Genomic DNA, 19,955 nt, shown 5'->3' on the forward strand with positions numbered 1-19,955 from the left:
AGAAGGGGCTTGAGGGTCATTGGGAAAACACATTGAAAGATCAAGGAATTCGATTTTCTTCCTGAGAACTTCTCACTTCGGAAAAATCGATTTCCTTGATCTCTTAGTGTCTTTTCCAAATGACCCTCAAGCCCCTTCTTATATCTTCCTATTGGACAACCAACGGCCTAGATTAAATCATAATCAAAGGCTCAGATTGTTTTTCCTTGATCCGTGTCTTTTTCTAGAAGTTTCACCCCTGATTAGATTAATACCCATTAATATTTTAATTTTCCTAAGTTTAGACTTAGGAACCCCATTAGAAATATTAATTATTTTAATAAAATCACTTTTGGGTGGAATTTCCCAAAACGCTTTCTAGGTTCTTTGGAATACATGTGCCCAAGCCTCCCTGCAAAATTTGAGGCTTAGATCACATCCGATGATTCCCCAAATCAACATTCAGGACAATCAACAAGTTCCCAAGTGTTGTTTTTCATCACTGCCTTGTATTCTTCAACCATTGCCTTTTGCCATTCGACATGCTTCACTACCTCTTTGTATGTGGAGGGCTCAATAAAATCGTTTGTTATCAAGGCAAAATTTTCTTCATTTCTTTGTGAACTTCTTATTCCTGTTTTGTTTTGTTCATCCGGCCTTACATCCTTCAAAAGTTGAATGGCCCATTTAGACAGTTGATGTTGACTTGTTTGTGGATCTAAATAATCGCCATCATTATAAAGTGGATTGATATAAACAGATGTTCTTTCACATCTGAAGGTTCAAGGGGTGGAGAGTCATTGATGGATGAAGTGCTGCTAGAATATTCAGATTAGCTTCCAGAAGATCCAAATGGTCCAGATGAAGTAGGTGAGCTGGATGAATGATTTTTTGAAGAAGGCAATTCAATCTCATACCAATGTTGTGTACTTGGTTGATTTTGTATTCTGTGTTTCTTTTTATCACCCTTGGTTTCCAATTTTTGCAAAATATTTTCTATCTCTATAGCAAGCTTGCTTTTTTTTCCATCAAATATAACATTTTTGCTGACAATAAACTTTCCATGGACAAAAGACAATATCCCTTCTTTTTAGCAGATTACCCAATTAATGTACACTTCAAATTTCGTGAATCAAGCTTAGTTCGTTTTTCTTTCAGAACTAAGGCATAGCATATTGAACCAAACACTCTAAGATGTTTTACTCGAGGTTTGAAACCAAACCATGCTTCATATTGTGTAATTCCATTCAATGAAGCAGTGGGAGACCTACTTCTTAAGTATATTGTTGTATGTATTGCTTCTGCCCAATATGGACTTAACTTTTTTAAAGTTAGCATGGATCTTGCCATCCCTAACAAGGTGCGATTCATTCATTCTGCTACTCCACTCTGTTGTGGAGTGTAGACAGTTGTAAATTGTATTTTAATACCATTGTCCCTGCAATAAGTTTGGAATTCATTGGAAGTGAATTACCCTCCATTATTTGTCCTGAGAGTGCCAATTTTCTCTTTAACTTCATTCTCAACTAGTTGGCAAAAAGTCTTGAACTTTTCAAAGGTTTCTAACTTTTGTTTCAAAAAATAAACCCAAGTCATTCTATCGAAATCATCAATGAAGAGAAGAAAATATTTACAACCTCCTAAAGAAGCCTGTAGGGGTCCAAAAATGTCATTGTGAACCAATTGCAAATGCACGTTTCAGCCCATGAACTTGTTGGAAAAGTCTCTTGACTTCGTTTCCTGTAAATGCAAACTTCACATCTTTCATTTTCTTTCTTAAAAGTTGGAAGTGCTTTAACCATTCCCTACTTTTGAAGTTGAGAGAAACTTTCAAAGTTTAAATGTCCATATCTAACATACCACGACCTTATAGGTGAAATAGCTATATTTGTTGCTCCTGCAAAATCAGAGTTTCGTGGAATGACTGTTCCTTTCAACCTTTGAAGTTTTCCATCTTCATATCTTGTCATGGTTGTCTTCATATTTTGTTTAATGGAATTGATTTTTACTAATCCATCCTCCATAACGACCTAATGTCCTAGTTGTGGAATCGTGACTAATCATAACGAATTCTTCTTGAAATTTGGTACATACCAAACATTTGAAATTAGTTTTTCTCCAATGCCAAGAAGAGAAACTTTTACTACACCTTTTCCACAAGGAGTGTGTCTTGTATCATCTGCTAGAAAGATTGAATTGAGTTGACACTGTTGAAAGGTCCAAAAGGAGTTATGTCGAAAAGTCATATGTTGTGTTGCCCCTGTATCTAAAATCCAAGCATCTTCATAATCACTTTTAAGATATGTGGAGACCTGTAAGGCTATTGATTTTGAACTTTTAAGTGTAGTGAAGACATATTTTGAGCCATCATCTTCTTGATCATTAGCAAACTGTGCCAAATGTTGTTGAAACTTGGGAATTTTTTCAATAGAAGTTCGACAATCTTCAGCATAATGACCAACTCTAAGGCATCTTTTACAAACAATTTGATTGAAATCTTTTCCTCTACCTTGACTTTGTCCTCTACCTCTGCTTTGTCCTCTTCCTTGATTTTATCCTCCGCCTTGACTTTGTCCTCTACCTCTACTTTGTCCTATTCCTTGATTTTTTCCTCTGCCTTGACTGTTGCCTCTGCCTCTGGAACTTTCAGTTGAAGATTTACTAGTATTAGCTTCTGTAAAAAAAACATCTTCTCCAAACTGTTTCTTCTTCCCAGAAGTTTTGTCATGTTGAGCTAGCATTTCACTTAATTCATCAAATTTTAATTTTTGTAGTTTTCCAGTCACATGTAAACTTTCCAAAAAATGTGTATATGAATAAGGCAAACTAGCAATCAAAATTGTAGTCATGAAGATATCATCCACTGCTTGAAATCCAGCCTCTACTATTTCCATCTTAATGTTCTTAAGTCTAGAAATGTGCTCTAGTACCTCTCCCTTCTGTCAGTTTATGTTGAAGCAACTTCAATTGTAGATCAACTCTCTTTGATTCTGGTTGTGTATCAAATAAATTTTTAGATGTTTTATAGGCAGACCATGCATCTGAAGCATTTTCTATATGAACATACATTTCATCATTAGTTGAAGATTTAATTAATGGTAATGCCTTTGCATTTTTTATCTCCTATTTAGCTAGTGAGTCTGCGTCCGTAGGTTTAAAGTTTTAGCGTGGGCGCTATTTTATATTAAAATGTATATATATCCATTACTTCATGTTTGAAAAGTGTAAAGGAATATTTTTGGGAAAGTAAATTCTTTTTTCATGGAGAGATAAGATGTGATAAAGTAAATTGTTTAATGGAGGGATAAGATATATTTTTTTTAATTGTAATATTTTAGAGTGATAAGTCACTGGAGTAATAAGTGATTTTTTAAAGTAATTTTTGAGTAATAAGTTACTTTTGTAATATTTGGAGTGATAAGGAGTAATTTTGTAATTTGTAATTTTGGAGCTATAAGGTGTAATTTTTTATTATTATTGTTTTTTAGGGAAACAAAATTGTAATTCAAAGTAACTTTTGCTTTGAGGGGGGTTGGAGTCAAAGAAGTCAAATTGCAAGAGCATTGTAAAAGTCAAATTTTGAAAGTTCTATTATAGAATTTCAGAAAAGTTGACTAGAGCCAAGTGCAAAGCTCAGTCACTCTTCTACTATAACAACTATAAGAGGGTCAAGGCCAAGCCCCAATAGCTCTGATACCACAATAATAGTAGAAGTTTCCTCAGACATACAAATTTTATTAACAAGGAAAAGAAAAATTACATGAAATTTAAAGAGCTTACACACAATCACTCAATGCCCTTGCAAGTGAAGAGAAACAAGTTTTATATAAGCTTTGTGTCCTAAACTAATTTTGTTATGGATCACTTATTTCATTCACAAGTGTCCATTTACATTTAATGCACTTTTAACAACACTCCTAACTATTTTCCTAAATTAATTCCTAAGAAACGACACCTTTCTAGATGTCATATCTCTTATAACAACTAGCTATTCTAAAATATCTCCAATATTTAATTAAATATTCTAGATAATTAAATATTATACTCTAAATAATTGAGGTCTATGTATTTTTTATCATCTAACACAATCAGCCTTAATGTTTCGCTATGTCTGCCATAGTGATTTGGAATTAGTCTCCCCTGTAGTATTTGGAGTGTATACTTTATTAGAAACATAATAGGAACTTTGTCTATTTAACACATGTAAATATTCCTGATATGAAATACCACCCCAACTCTTTTCTATTGGGAACTTGGAAGTAAGCTCGAGTATAAATGGCTGTTGAGAAGGTACAAGGCTTGAAAAGCATACGGGGCAATACTTATGCAGAGCTAGTAGAGATGATAGCACAATGACTGCATCAACCAACCAACCTGACAAGAAGTTGGCACTATCTTAAGATAAAATCCTTTTTTTAAGGGTGCCAACTGAACAATCTTGTGTACTTTTGTCTTTGAAAAGGGCCTTTAGAATATTAGACTTTTCTCAATCTACCATTCTCATTAATACCCAGCATCACAGACTAGTTTGAACTGTTACATAGAGAATAATTTAAAACCCATGAAGAATTGAGGAATCAAATATTTTATTATTAGGTTTCAGGCTGCCTTTGTAACTTTCAACGTTGAAAGGATATGAAGATAAATTTAATCCAAGCTATAGGGGTTTTATATGAAACATTGAAGCAAGTGCTTGTGGGCAAAAGGAATTAGAACAATAAAAGGAAGAGATTAGGAAGAGATAGACAGTTAACATGGTAATTGCAGCCAACATTGTCAAAATCAAGTTGTAAGTGAAAAGGAAGAGAGATTTTAAAAATATAAGTTCCAAACCACATACAATCAAACAAAAGTGGATATAAATATTTCATACCTTTTTTCAGCTTCATCCTTATCCTTTGTCAAGAAAGTAGAGTGCCAACCACGACCAATAGGAGAGGAGGGATCATCATCTTCTCCCAAAATACGAATGTAAAGCAAACCTGTTTCCTCCAATTTTTTTACAAAATCAGGGAATTTCTCTGCCATCCTTTTATATATAAGATGACTCGGGACAATCGGTGTTTCTCCACCTACTGCTGGCTCCACTTCACAATAAAAAAATAATTTTGCAGGATATTCAGGTACCTACAAGACAACACAAAAAAATTCTTCTCATGAATAGACCACCAAAACTAGTGGATTAAGAACATCTTTGTTTTGGGAAGATTTTAAGAATTTTGGATGGAAAGAGGACGCCAAATTTAATTAAAAAATTTCAATTCAATACATATACCCATGTTTATCTTAAATCCGTTTGAATTACATCCTCTTAAAACCAAAAAGAAGAGTGTATTATTATATCTATCACAGATTTTAATGAGTTCAAATCCTAAGTATCATTTAATGCAAGAAGTATTTGATCCAGTTCACACTAAAAAATAAGTATAACTGCTGACATAATTCCTGCCAGTACAAGAGTAATATTATGGAAAACTAACTGAATCCAGGCTGACTTCAGAAAGGGTGACTAAGGACCAGTTTGCATCGTTTGAAAAAAGTATAGATTTGTGTTGGCTTGATTGCCCTCTTTTTAACTAATTCAACTCTACCTTCAGCATAGATGCTGCAATTAATGAGTGTCTATACTGTCAAAATCAGCCAAAACTTGCACCTGGCCTCATCTCTGTCAAAAACAATAGAATCGAAGATCATAAAGGACATCATGACTTGCACTGTATCAATTTCTGAATAAACTTTGGAGCATGCCAGCTAGGAATTGAAATTGGGTTGTTTGTACAGAAGTGCTGCATAATCACCCATTTAAATAAAAATTGTACAAGACAGCCATTTCCTGAAAAAGAATCTTCCACATGGTGAATAGTGATTGGATCTAGAGATATAAGAGCATTGGTCCATGGTAGAATCTCATCTTTCCTTGTTCATCGTAATGTTTTGCACTCGAAAGTACACCCCATGCCGCTACATTTTAATTTCTATGTCATAGATTTTGAACAAGTGGGTTAGTTGTATCTCGTTTGTGGGAAAGTTGGGGGTTCTTTATTCATAAACTTGAGAGAGGTTGTGGATCACAAGGACTGTGGATCTACATGGATGGGTGAAACCTGTCATTTGCGGCAAAATAGGAAACCCCCTTTCCAGAGACTTGAGAAATTCGACAAGCGTTTTCCACCATGTCCTGGTTGATGAAACATTTGTCATTCACAGAAATCATTGTATAAATGCATATCACAGCAGCAGAAATAAAGTTCACTAGCAAATACAAGAGAGAAAGCATACATATTACTTGCATTACTTTTTCAAACAACACATTATATGAGAGTACAAGCTAAGGTGACTCTTCATATTCCACTTAATCGAAGCCTAATTGAAAGTGACTTAAGCTAATTCCATTTTGTGACAATAACTAGGTACTACGTGCTAACATGTACTTTGTTGACTTGAGCAACTAAAGTACTTCTATTGGTTATGACCATTACACGTACTCTATCATCGTCCTTTAATAGTTATAGAAGACATTACACCAACCTTATCTCTAAAATATATAAACATATCTGGCCTGAGAGGCTTGGTAAGCATGTATGATGTATGTAGTTTACTCGTGTTGCACAATATTGCAACTCAGTTTGCTTGTTCTCCACCAACAGTTGGATAAAAAGACAATGTACTTCAACATGTTTGGCATGATGATGAAACACAATGTGCTTTGTCAATTTAAGTACACCCTGATTGTCACAGTGTAGTGAATTGTAGAATTAGCTCATGTGACTTGCAAATCACAAAGTATCATCCTCAATGAAACTGTCTCACAAACTACACTAATTGCTTTCGTATACTCCACTTCAGTGAAGGAAGGAATGTGACACTACTTGATGCTTCTTATGCAGTCATAAAATTGTGCCTGTATCAAGGCTGAAGATATACCAAGTAGTGAGGTTCTTGTTATAAACTCACCGTGCCCAATCTGAAGCTATAAACCTGCAAGTATGAAATGCTTACCTTTACCATCTAGGATGCCAAACTCTTAGTTTACCCTTCACATACCTTAATATCCTTTCCATTGCCATCGCAATGATCAGCTTTTGGGGCTATCATAAATCTAGATATATGGTTGACCAGAAAGCTTTAGATCTGGTCTGTGGTTGCAAGACAAATCAAGCTTCCTACCAGCTATTTATAAACTAACTCATTTGTCGTTTTGAGTCAGATGTGGCTGATGATTTCATTCCAACCTCCATAGGTGTACGCACTGATTTACAACTAACCATTCTAAACCTCTCAAACAAACTCTTGGCATAACCACAAGTCAGATTTTACCGCTATTTGCAATGACTATGTCATCCGCATAAACCACTACAATCTCCACATCGTCAACAATTCCTTTGACATAAATATTTCGACAAAGAAGGATTTTACTGAATCCAGACCCTGTAAGGTATCTATCCAATTTTGTGTATTGGGTTCATGGGACCTGTTTTTGGAAAAAATCACGATCTGATCGCAAAAAATTGTCGGGTCGTGCGACAGCAAGTTTTCAAAGTCTTATTTTGGGTTTTTTTATTCATTTTGTAGACAGAGGGCAAGGATGAGAGCTAAGGAGGAGGAGAACTCATCTACAAGGGAAAGAGAGGAGAAAAATGAAGGAATTTAGCATCCCAGACAAAAATAAATAAAGTTTGGACCAATTTTCTTCAACAAGGCGTGTTTTTCAGGTATGGGCATTAAATATTGCCCTAATTTTTTTGTTTTTTCCTTTTTTTTCTTGGGTTTTCGTCACCCATATATTTTCCATGATTTTTGCTTGGATTTGAGTGTGTTTTTTTTGTCATTTTTGTTGCATTTAGTGGAGAGGGTTTTATTTTGTCAAAAATGTAAAATCTTGATTGTTAGTTTTATTTGTTTAAATTATTTTTGTGCCCTAGTTTTTTCCATGATTTTTGCTTGAGTTTGAATGTGTATTTTTTTCCATTATTGTTGCATTGAGTTGAGGGTTTTTTTTTTGTCAAAAATTCAAAATGTTGTATGTAAATTTTAATTTCATTTGTTTAACTTGCAATTCTTCTTGTGCCCTAGGTTCAAACTTCAATCTTACATTAAAACTCAAGAGTTCAACAAAGTTACAAACATGCCAAGGAAATTGGACCCTCTGGGGAATTTGGTGAACCTAATGGAGGGTTTGACAGATCAAATTTGAGTTGCAAGTTATGTGGGCATCATATGACAGGGGTGTATACAGATTGAAGTTCCATCTTACCCAAATTCCTGGAATGAAGTAGGGCCTTGCACAAATACAAAATCCAAAAATCATCCACAGAGCCCTCAAATCATTGGAAGAAATAGACAACGAAAGTGACCAAGGCAGCTCTGAAGAGTCAAATGGCAAGGGGTGGAGTGGTGGGATCGGGTGGTGACCGTGAGAGTGGTACTAGTTCTTCTTCAGCATCAGCATCTCAGTCAACCCCACAACTACCTCATCATCTTTTGTTCCTAGAACCACACTTGGTGCACAACCATCTATTACGTTGGCTCTTAAAAAAAGGGAGAAGAAAGAAGCTGACAAGTTGTTGGGAAGGTGTTTACTTTGGAGTGATGTTCCTTTCAGCATTGCCAGGAACAATCCATTTTTCCAACCCGCAACTGATGTTATTGCTATTGTTGGCCCGGGGTACAAAGCCCCTTCATATGACGACTTTAGAGGGTGTATTCTTTAGAATGAAAAGGACGAATGCACTAAGAGATTAGAGGAGTTTAGGGGCTCATGTGCACACACAAGATGCATTGTGATGTCAGATGGTTGGACCAATCAAAAGGGAAGAACCTTTATTAACTACTTGGTTAATTGTCCCAAGGGAACGATGTTTACGAAATTTGTTGATGCAACTGCACATATCAAAGATGCACGGTTATTATGTGATTTGTTGGACGTGTTCATTCAGGAGGTGGGTCCACAACATGTTGTCCATGACATAACGAACAATGTTGCAAATTTTGTTGCTGGAAGGATGCTTATGGAGAGGCATCCTAACTTATTTTGGACACCTTGTGTTGCACACTAGATTGAATTGATGTTGAAGGACATAGGAAAAATTCATTTTGTCAAAGATATTGTTGAATCATCAAAAAGCATTACAAAATTTATATATAATCATGCAACATTCACCAACGACAAGGAGTCGGTACGACCTGCCATTACACGGTTTTCCAGTAGCTTCGTATCTCTTCAATCCCTCTTGAATTATATGTGGAATGTGAAGAGAATGTTTCTTTCGAAGGAGTGGCATGCTGTGTCATATAGCTGCAAACTAAGTCACCTGACACGGGGATTCGGGATTCGAGAGTCGGATTCAAACACGTTGACCCCCCGCAACAGGACACGTAGGATTCGTTATATATTATTTTATTAAAATATATATATATATATATATATTAAAAATTACTTGCAAACCAGAGGGCGAGGCCATATGCAGGCTAGTTTCATACCAGAAAAGCTTCTAGGCGGGAGTGCAGGAGGTGTATAACAATACTGAACCTTTGGTAAAGGTTATTTAATTAATTGATGGAGACAACCCCGCAAAAGGCTACTTGTATGAGGCCATGGATAGGGCCAAAGAATCCATTCGTGGCTATTATGATGATAAGGGGGATGAGGGGTTTGAGAAACAACAACTGAAATGGGAAATGATTGATGAGCGATGAAACAATACACTCCATCGTCCCATTCATGTTGAAGAGATCTACTTGAACCCCGCATTTTGTTACTCCTTTGGTTTCTTATTTGATGTTGAGGTCATGGATGGATTCTTCATTTTTGTTCAGAAGATGGTGCCATCTCAAGCAGAACATATAGAAATCTTCAAAGAAATGGAGATATACAGGATGGCAAGTGGCACATTTAGCTTCGACATGGCTATTGTGGATAGAAAAACTAAAATGCCAAGTAAGCTTTTAGTTTGTTTCAAATTTCATTGTCTCTTCATACTTTGCTTCAACTTTCAAATATCAATTTTTTTTAATGTTTATCTTATTTGTTGTAAATGCATGGTGGAGAAGTTATGGTGGCAGTCTACCCAATCTCCAAAGGCTTTACATTCGAGTGCTCAGCCAAACATGTAGCTCCTCCGGATGTGAGCGCAACTGGAGTGTATTTGAAAAAATACACACCCAGAAGCGCAACAGATTAAATAATAAAAATATTCCAATTAATTTTTTGAATTCATTAAATAATAAACAATATAATTTATTAATTTAAATTTATGACCCTTGTACAATTTGGAGTCCTAGCACCTTAATGACATGGTCTATGTCTACTACAATCTTCGATTGTGAATGAGGCAACTTGAGAGGACACCTGATGTGGAGGCCATCTTAATGGATGCAAAAGACACCACTGCTGCATGAAGGGTTGAGGCCGAGAGGCCTATCCTAGAATCAGCCCCTGATTGGTTAGAGGAGGAGGTAGTGGAGGGGGTAGCAGCTACAAAGGAGGGGGAGGAGGAGAAACAAGAGGAGGAGGTGACAACACCTACTCTGGTCACCAGTAGAGGATGTGGTCTACTTCCTATTAGCTGCATGAAGGGTTGAGGCCGAGAGGCCTATCCTGGAATTAGCCCCGATTGGTTAGAGGAGGAGGTATTGGAGGGGGTAGCAGCTATAGAGGAGGAGGAGGAGGAGGAGAAACGGGAGGAGGAGGTGACAACACCTACTCTGGTCACCAGTAGAGGACGTGGTCTACTTCCTATAGCTCCTAGTTTTTCAGCTTCTAGAGCACGACAGAGTCAACTGCCATCCCTAGGGCCTTCTTCATCTAGAGGGAAAGTCGTTATATTTTCTCGCAAGAGGAGCAGAGGAAATCAGTAGTATTAGTTGGTTCATTTCGTTGAATATGATATTATGGCTCATGATATGAGATACATTATTATATTTTTTGTTGATATTTTGAGGCTGAGTCAGGACTCAGGACTCAGTATTCCGAACATGATTCACAGTTATGTGTGATGTAGCACTAGACATATTACACATCTTATTAGTTCTCTTTTCATATTTATGTGTCAATGCATTTATTTTATGTTGTGGATGCTTTAGATATTAAAAATTTTGATTTTTTTTTTGTATTTGCCATTTTTTTGCCGATTTTTATGGATTTTTTCCCGCTTTTTTCCGATTTCGGACCCTCGTCAATTTAATTCCGATCGCGATTATCGCAACACTGAGATTGCCTCTACACTCACTTTGGCACTGAAAGAGTTCAACACATGCCCTATAAGGGCTTATGCATGCATGACATCAATATTTCAGCTTCTTTTGCGGGTTAATTGTTATGTTTTATGTTGGCTTGTAACCGCACCTCGTATTTGCGCATTATTTTATGAATTGAGGGGCTTTAGACTAAAATTAGAGATCATTGAACATGTATAAATTGGAGAGAGATAATTTCTAAACTCTCATCATCATCACTTGGAGAATTTGGACCTCATAAGAGAATTTGCATCTGTTTCCTTCTTGGCTATTGGCATATTCTTGGATGGATTTTGATGTTTGGAAGCTATTTTGGATTGTCTTTGGAGTTGTTTCTTTGGTGAATGGATGGATATACTACATGTTATCTTGTAAGTGCCTATTTTTTATGAATTTTTATCTTGAAATTATCTAATGTATTGAATTGTTGCTTATATATTATGTTTATTTATGCCCTAATTGTTGAAAATTGATTTTGGAAAAGCTATCTAGTTGAGAATTGCATATGTTACTCATTGTATATCTTGTAATGAATGTTCCTAGTGGAAGAATCCTTATAACTCTCCATCAAATTCCATTTTCCATAGAAATGGGTAAATATTAGAAGTTGGTACCTACGGCATCAATTTTTAGCCTCCTTGGAAACGATTTAGGTTATCTAAAGCCTTCTTGACTCCAAATGCCCAAAGGACAATACACTAATCCAAGTCCTTGGTGATCTTTCCTACATTTCATCCATAACTTTTCCTCTTAAAATTTCAGCCCTCTTAAGGATACAACATCTAACTAGGGCTTAGAGCAAAATTCCTTGGGATAGGTTTTCTCAGAACCTGAGAGCCTAAACATCAAGTGGAGGGGCTTGGCTACTTAACCTATAAATTTGGTGGGCATCCACTTAAGTTTCCTCCACAAAATCTCTTACCCTAGGTGTTGCCCTAAGAGGGAAACCGTAATTTTTCTTCCTCAACTTGGGGTCTTTCTTGAAGGTTGTATGAGCTTAGTACTTGTTGAAGTATATCACAAGAAGCCTTTTCTCTCAATTGCCTTGACATCGAGAACTCATACACTTAAGCAAAATCAACAAGCCCTAGGTTTTGTGTATTTTCTTCCTAGGTCTCTCATAGAAAGCATATTGCTTCTTTATGAAGCCTTATGCCTGAAATATGAGTCTTTCTTAAGAGGTTCTAGCATATCACCATATACCCTAACCTTAAAATACCTTTCATAACGTGATACAATCTTACTGGGACTCCTCCCATTGGTGAAAGTCCGTAAAGGGCAAGGGGTTTTGGCTGAGGTGACATTGGGCCTCTACCCCACTTTAAGCACTTAGTCTAGCTTCTTGTCTTGTAGGGTTTCCCTGCTAGATTTTGTGGTAACAAGCCTAAAGCCCCCTAAAACAATAAAATAATGTCACAACAACAAGTTAGGTCAAAAGTTGACCTACTAGCCAAGATAAAGCATACAAAATTTCCCACATGTGTGAGTCGTAGGGAAGAATATGATGACATCATCCATGTGTGAGCCTATCTAGAGCATGCACTTATGGATTAGGGCGCCAAGTGATGTGTAGAAGCCCTCTAAAATCATCTCCTAAAGGTTGGCCCTCAGATCTCTATCAAACTCTCATTGTGGGCCCAAAATTGCATCTTGGGGTCAAAATGAGGTCTCATGGATCTCCAAATGGCCATAGTGTCTGCCTCTGCTCCAATGTTGAGGTCTTCCAATGTGGTGCTAGCCCTCCCCTGTCTCAAGGGGTGAGACCATCCTCACTTGGGCCCTAGTTCAATTTCTCTCCCTCACCAAGTGATAAGATCGGCTAGGTCCAAGTGCATCATCCCAAAAGTCATGAAATGTAGGGCAAAGTGCCAAAAAATTGTCGGTGTTGGAAGTGCCAAACGCTGTATATGATGATCTGTTGTCGCTTGGAGTCCCATGGCTCTCAACACCTGACTTATGGGTGTCAATATGCTTCTCTAGAATCCTAGTACCAGTTTAGGTGGCCAGGTCCTAGTTGTGGACCACCTAATGATCACATCACAAAGTCTAGTGAAAGCAACAAACCATCAGGTACAATAATCATTTTTGCATCTAAGTGGTCCAAGCTTGAAAGCAATGCACTATTTGACACTTCAAACAAGGATACCCTTCTAGATTTGGGTCTTTGAAATTGCAATGGTGTTACCTCCCTAAGTACGAGTGGCTAAATGAAAACCCTATTAGGTGTATTCAACCCCCAAGGGGAGGTGATATTTCCTTGGTCCACCCTTCAATCAATAGGTGTTATGTGAATAATGATGGTAATAGAGGGGAGAAGACTTCATGGCCAAGTGCCATGGTCAAAGGGACCAACATGATGGGGATCCACATCCTGAGTGTATAGATGTGAGGAGGGAGCAATCATGGATGCATGAGTTACCAACCTGGCCTTTGTTTTTCCACCCCTCTTGTGTGCCTTTTACTTTTTCTTGATTTTTCTTTGTATTACTGCTTGTAGCTCAAAGGGTTAGAGCTTGCTTTGTATGATGTATAGCAATTATTACCCCCTTAATGATGAGGTAGCTCATTGCCCATTAGGGGTTGGGACATGCAAGGGTTCCTTTTTCATGATGTGAAAGAGCAACATGTACTCAAGAACTCAGTGACGGTCGTAGGGGTGAGGTAGAGCTCATGTTAGGCTTTTTCCCACGTGCTAATGTGTATGTCCCGACCATCTTTTGCATTTTGATATTCTTTCTTTTATTTTGCTTGTGGCCATTATATGTTTTTTCCTTTTCTTTTAGCTGCATCAACCTCCCAGGGCAAAGTTTCGGGCCCTACCCAAGTATGAGGATGTATGGGTGCCAAATCCCAGAGAACCAATGGTTAGTTGAACCCGAAGAATGGAGGTGGAATATAGGAAATGTAATGTAAGATGGAGAGTAGTAAGTATGGAATAAGGATAGATGGAGCATGTTATCTCAATCAGGGCTTCCTAAGTAGTGTCCCTCCTAAACCCACTAGGCAATTAAGGGAGGTCCCACTAGACTAGGATTGAAAATTAACCCCCCATTTAAGGTGAAAGAGCAAGATCACAGTCAAAACCCTTTCTTCTTCCAGGTCACCCAATAATCCATGCCAAAAGCCCAAAGTACAAACAAGCATAAGCAGCCAATTGCAAAATGAATAAAGTACCTTTTGATCAGAAGCCCACCTTCATTCATGTGCGCTCATGAGAGAAGACATATGACTGATGCAGGTGGCAGAGATATGAATGGCACATCATCTTCAAGTAATGGTGGCTACAAGGGATGTTGGCTGGCCGGCTAGAAGAGATGATGGGAGAAAAGTTTTCTCCTATGTAGTCACCCACTTTTTGTGGGTAACATTTGGCTCCAACTAGGACATGCACTCACCATAGAGTGCATGATCAATGTGCTTGAATGGAGAGTTCATGAGAACTCCAACAATCCCTGGGGCCGCAGGCCTATACCCTGCACATTGCAACAAACTTGTTTGGGAGCATATGCACTGGGCGTAGGGTATCGACCATGTTTTATACAAGAGTATAAATCCATTTAGAAAATAAAATATATTCTAAATGCAACCTAGTCTACATGAAACATCATATGAATGTTATTAGCAATGCTCACACTGTTAAAATTTGGGTACCAGAGGACAAGTGGTTCCCTAAGGCTTTGATCTTTGGCTTAGGGAAAAGTGTCCAAATTTATCTTTTACTTTTCTCCTAAAGTGACTTTATAAGTGGTAAAGTCAATTCTAATTTAAAAGTGACTTTATAAGTGGTAAAGTTACATTCTAATTCAAAAGTGACTTTATAAGTGGTAAAGTTACATTCTAATTTAAAGGTGATTTTATTAAAGTCAATGAAGAATTAGATAGTGAAAAAGTGACTATGGAAATAAAAGGCTAAGTGAGTATTTATTTAAGTGGGTGAGTTAAAAAATAGAAAGTGAGAATTAAATGCACATTTATTCTCATCCCTAGATTTAAATGAATCTCAGCCATTAGATCTTAGAGTAACTCAAAAGGCCATTTAAAGAGTTAAAAAGAGAAGAGAAAAAGATCAATTCATTCTTTCATGAGCATTTGAGAGAAAGAGAAGAGAGAGCAAGGATAAAATTTCTTAGCAGTGAGGAAGTGAAGGAGAGCAGCAAGAAGACATTTCACCAAATCTGGGCAACAGCGTTTATTGGCACACATTCCAAGGAAAAACCGTACAACAGAAGAAAGGCACAAAAATCGAGGAAGAGGGGCAACAAGTTTTGGGCACATTTTTCGAGGCTGGTATAGCATTTAATGTTGTTTTATTGCTGTAAAAATTTATATTTTGGTTGTTTACTTATTGGTACGATTTTCGAGGTGGAGTTCAAGCACGGAAATCGAGATAAGTTGTAATTTGTTGTTGCTGGAATTTTTACTATGTATTTCAGTTTCTCTGTAAAAGCATTTTCAGAAATAAAGAAGAGCTCTCAAACTGGTTTTCCCCAAGAATTGTAGGGGGTTTTTCCAAGGTCACATTGACCAAAAGCTACTGTTATTTTCTGTGTGTGGCTGTCATAATTTTGCTGTGTTTTATTTCTGCAATTTCAACAGTGATGAAATCTCTAAATTTGTGTTTTCAGAAAATTATTGTCATTTCCAGATTTTAGAATTTTTATCATGCTTGTATTTAAAACTAAATGCATGGAGTGATAAGGAAAACTGATAACTAGAGTGGGGATTGAAGTTTCTTCATGGTATCAAGGATTGGTTGGCTGAAAAGTGAAATTTGGGATAGCAAAGTGAAAGTTACAGCACGCTGATTTTTACACAAAAAACAAAAACCTTTACCACAAATTTGAAAATTTCAGTTTGGTAGGACAGTGAAACATGTCTTTGGGTTTGAGAGTAGAAGACAGGTTGGATGGGCAGAACAACTACAGTGCATGGAAGGAGAGAATCCAGAGCATCTTTGAAGAAGCAGAAGTCTGGGGCATTATGGTAAATACCACACATAACCTAGTAGCAGTACCTGCTGACCCTGTATAGTTGGCAGAGTTTAACAAAAAGAATGTTAAGGCAAAAAGATTGATTCAGGAAGGAATCAAAGATCATGTCATTCCTCATGTGAGAGGAAAGACTTATGCACATGAGATGTGGACAACCTTGACCAATGTTTACCAGAGCTCAAATGAAAACAGAAAAATGGTTCTAAAGGAGAAACTGAAATGGCTAACACTGACAGTGCTACAGCATACCTCACAAAGATCACTTCAGTGAGAGATGAGTTGGCAGCCGTAGGTGAGATCATTGCACCCACTGAGTTGATGAGAATTGCTTTGAATGGTCTTCCCAAGACTTGGGATAATTTTGTGGATAGCATTGTTGCACAGGAAAACATTCCCGATTGGAAGAGATTGTGGGATGATTGCATTCAGAATGAGAACAGAAAGAACCATCTTGGGGCAGCGAAACAGGTGGAGGAGGATGACAATGGCATTGTTAACAAAAGGCAAAGGTAAAGGTAAGCAGCAAAACAAGGAGAAGGACTATTCCAAAGTCAAATGTTGGAATTGTCAAAAGTTGGGACACTATGATGTTGTGTGTCCGGAGAAGAAGAACAACAGAGGGAAAGACAAACCCATGGCAGCTTCTGCAGAGATAGAGAGCTTCTTAGAGAGATTTGATCGGGAGTTTGGGTTCATAGCTTGTGAGGCCACTAGTGCAGGATCACCTGCCATACAAGTTCAGAGGGAGTGTGCATTCCCCGCTACTAGCAGAGCATCTTCTAGCATTTGGTATGTTAACAGTGGCGCTTCCCGCCACATGACAGGAGTCAGAGAGTACTTCTCAAAGCTTTCAGAGGGTGATACTGATATGGAGGTAGTAATTGGTGATGGCAGCTTTGTTAGAGCAGTCGATGTGGGGACATTGACATTTGATAGGGGACCCAAACCTCCCTTGAAAGTGTGTTCTATATGTGCTTAGAATGAAGAAGAACTTGATATCCATCTCAGCACTTGAGGATAGAGGGTATGATGTGTTGTTTGGGAGAGGGCAGGTGCTTATATATCCTAGGGGAACTCCAGCTTCTTCAGCTAGAGAGATTGGTGTGCGACATGCCAAGGTGTACAAGTTCTCATTCTAGCCCTTGATGGCATTGAGTAGCAGCACTCGAGACGACCGACAGCAGATCTAGCAGTTCAGAGTTGTGTGAGATTTGGCACCGCAGGATGGGGCACATGTATCATGGGGCCTTGAGTACATTGTGGGAGATCACCACTGGTGTGCCAGATTTCAGTTCTGATCACCTTGATGTATGCACAGGATGTGCTATGGGGAAGTTTGCCAGATCCCCTTTTCCCAGCAGTGACAACAGAGAAAGTGGGATCCTTGACTTGATACATACCGATGTGAGTGGTCGAATGTCTCATGTATCATTGAGTGGCTATGAGTACTATGTTTTATTCATTGATGACCACTCCAAAAAAACCTGGATTTATTTCTTGAAGACCAAGAGTGAGGTCTTCAAGCAGTTTCAAGAGTTCAAAGCTCTTGTGGAGACCCAGACAGGTAGAAAGATGAAGGTCCTCAGGTCGGACAATGGAGGGGAGTATACCCTTGGTGAGTTTGTTGATTTTTGTGTTGAGGCAGGCATTAGAAGGGAGTTCACAGTTCCTTACTACCCCCAGCAAAATGGGGTTGCAGAGAGGAAGAACAGATCCATTGCAGGGGCTGCCAAAGCCATGCTTCATGATCAGGGGTTACCTTTATTTTTGTGGGCAGAGGCCTGCAACACTACTGTGTACTTGCAGAACAGGAGTCCACATCGTGCCTTGGGGAATGTGACTCTGGAGGAGGCTTTTTCTGGGAAGAAGCCTGATGTTGGGCACTTTCATATCTTTGGGTGCCTTACATATTCTTATGTCCCCAAAAGAGAACGGGACCAAGCTAGAGCCCACTGCAGACAAGGGCATCTTTGTGGGTTATAGCGAGACCTTGAAAGCTTATCAGATTTATATTCCTGCGTAGAGGAAAGTGGTTGTTAGGCGGGATGTGAAGTTCGAGGAGGAGAGGGACCTTTCAGGAGGTCACGGAGTTAGAGTATCCAGAGTCACCAGACCCTTAGGAGCAGTTGAGTCAGTCACAGGGATCCAGTGGCTAAGGATCAAGAGGTACATCGATTACACTGTCAGGTCCATCAGTGAGCAGTGGCTCTCAAAGTTAGGTGGGTGGTTCTTCAGGCAGCATGCAGGGCAGTCCGCAGAGCAGTTCACAGGGTAGTCCATTAATGGACAGTTCGCATGGTACTTCAGCATCTACAAGCACAGGTTCAGGCATGAGGTCAGTTGACAGACCTTCAAGAGTTCAGGCTTCTGATCATGATGAGGATTCTTTCACTTCAGTGGGAGAAGTATGCTCAGGGAAGAGGAAGCCCAAGTGGCTTCAAGATACCTTGCACAAGGCCACATCAGTTGTTGGGCCAAAGAGATAGGTTAGAGAGAGTAAACCACCTTTGTAGTTACATGGAATTGGTAACAAGCATTGTTGACTCCGAGCCTTCTAGTTATGAGGAGGCAACCAGCCAGCAGGTTTGGAGAGAGGCCATGATGGAGGAGTATTCTTCTATTATGAAGAACGATGTTTGGGAGGTAGTGCCGAGGCCTGAAGGTAAATCAGTTGTTACTTTTGGATGAAACTACAAGATAAAGCATGTTGCAGATGGCAACATCGAGAAGTTCAAGGCTCGATTTGTGGCGAGAGGGTTCTCACAGGTAGAGGGAGTTTACTATGAGGAGACCTTCGCTCTCGTAGGTCGGTATACATTTATTCGCTCCATTATATCAATTGCAACAGAGATGGGTTGGAAGATCCACCAGATGGATGTGAAGACTGCATTTCTCAATGGCTTCATTCAGGAGGAGGTTTATATTGAGCAACCGCAGGGTTTTGAGGTGCATGGAAAGGAGTCCCAAGTATGCAGATTGAAAAAGGCACTCTATGGCCTGAAGCAAGCTCCTAGAGCTTGGTACTATTTGCAGCAGTTGGGTTTCACAAAGAGTGAGGTTGATTTGAACCTATACTTCATTGTGGTGGGTGAGGAGCCTCTCATTCTGGTGTTGTATGTTGATGACTTGATCATCACTGGTGCAGAGAGACTCATTGAGGGCTGCAAGAGAGATCTTGCTTCAGAGTTTGAGATGAAGGATATTGGCTTGATGCATTATTTTTTGGGATTGGAGGTGTGGCAGGAGGAGGGGCCTTTCTTCCTGGGACAAGGGAAGTACATAGTGGATATTCCTAGCAATTTCACATGGAGGACTACAAACCCATGTCTACACCTATGATCACTAACTGGAAGAAGCTTCACGCTTCTAATTCCGAGTTGGTGGATCCTATTCTATACAAACAATTGATTGGTTGTTTGATGTATTTGGTCAACACTCGACCAGATATATGTTTTGCAGTTAACACTATGAGTCAGTGCATGTGTGAGCCCAGGAGAGTGCACAAGATGGCTGTAAAACACATTCTTCGTTACTTGTAGGGGACTGTGGATTTTGGTCTGGATTATAGACAGGGTGATGGAGTGAGACTGGCAAGGTACACAGATTCAGATTAGGCAGGTTGTGCTTCAGATAGGAAGAGTACTTCCAATTGTTGTTTTGGGTTGGGTTCAGCAGTTGTGTCGTGGATCAGCTAGAAACAACATTCAGTTGCATTGAGTTCAACTGAGGCAGAGTATATCGCTGCTAGTT

At 38.7% G+C, this 19,955-nt stretch overlaps 1 protein-coding gene across 1 annotated transcript in view; it reads right to left on the minus strand.

Annotated features, from left to right (window-relative positions):
- Positions 1-19,955, minus strand: part of LOC149259036 (clavaminate synthase-like protein At3g21360) — a 105,244-nt gene that overhangs the window by 20,651 nt on the left and 64,638 nt on the right. Inside the window, exon 2 of the mRNA XM_089417236.1 lies at positions 4,853-5,106. Within this exon, the coding sequence (XP_089273362.1) occupies positions 4,853-5,106 (254 nt within the window). The remainder of the gene's footprint in view (positions 1-4,852; positions 5,107-19,955) is intronic.

Source organism: Pinus tabuliformis, chromosome 6 (genome assembly GCF_031772625.1).
Source record: "Pinus tabuliformis cultivar Carrire ecotype Pingquan chromosome 6, CPIR1, whole genome shotgun sequence".
Classification (NCBI taxonomy): Eukaryota; Viridiplantae; Streptophyta; class Pinopsida; order Pinales; family Pinaceae; genus Pinus; species Pinus tabuliformis.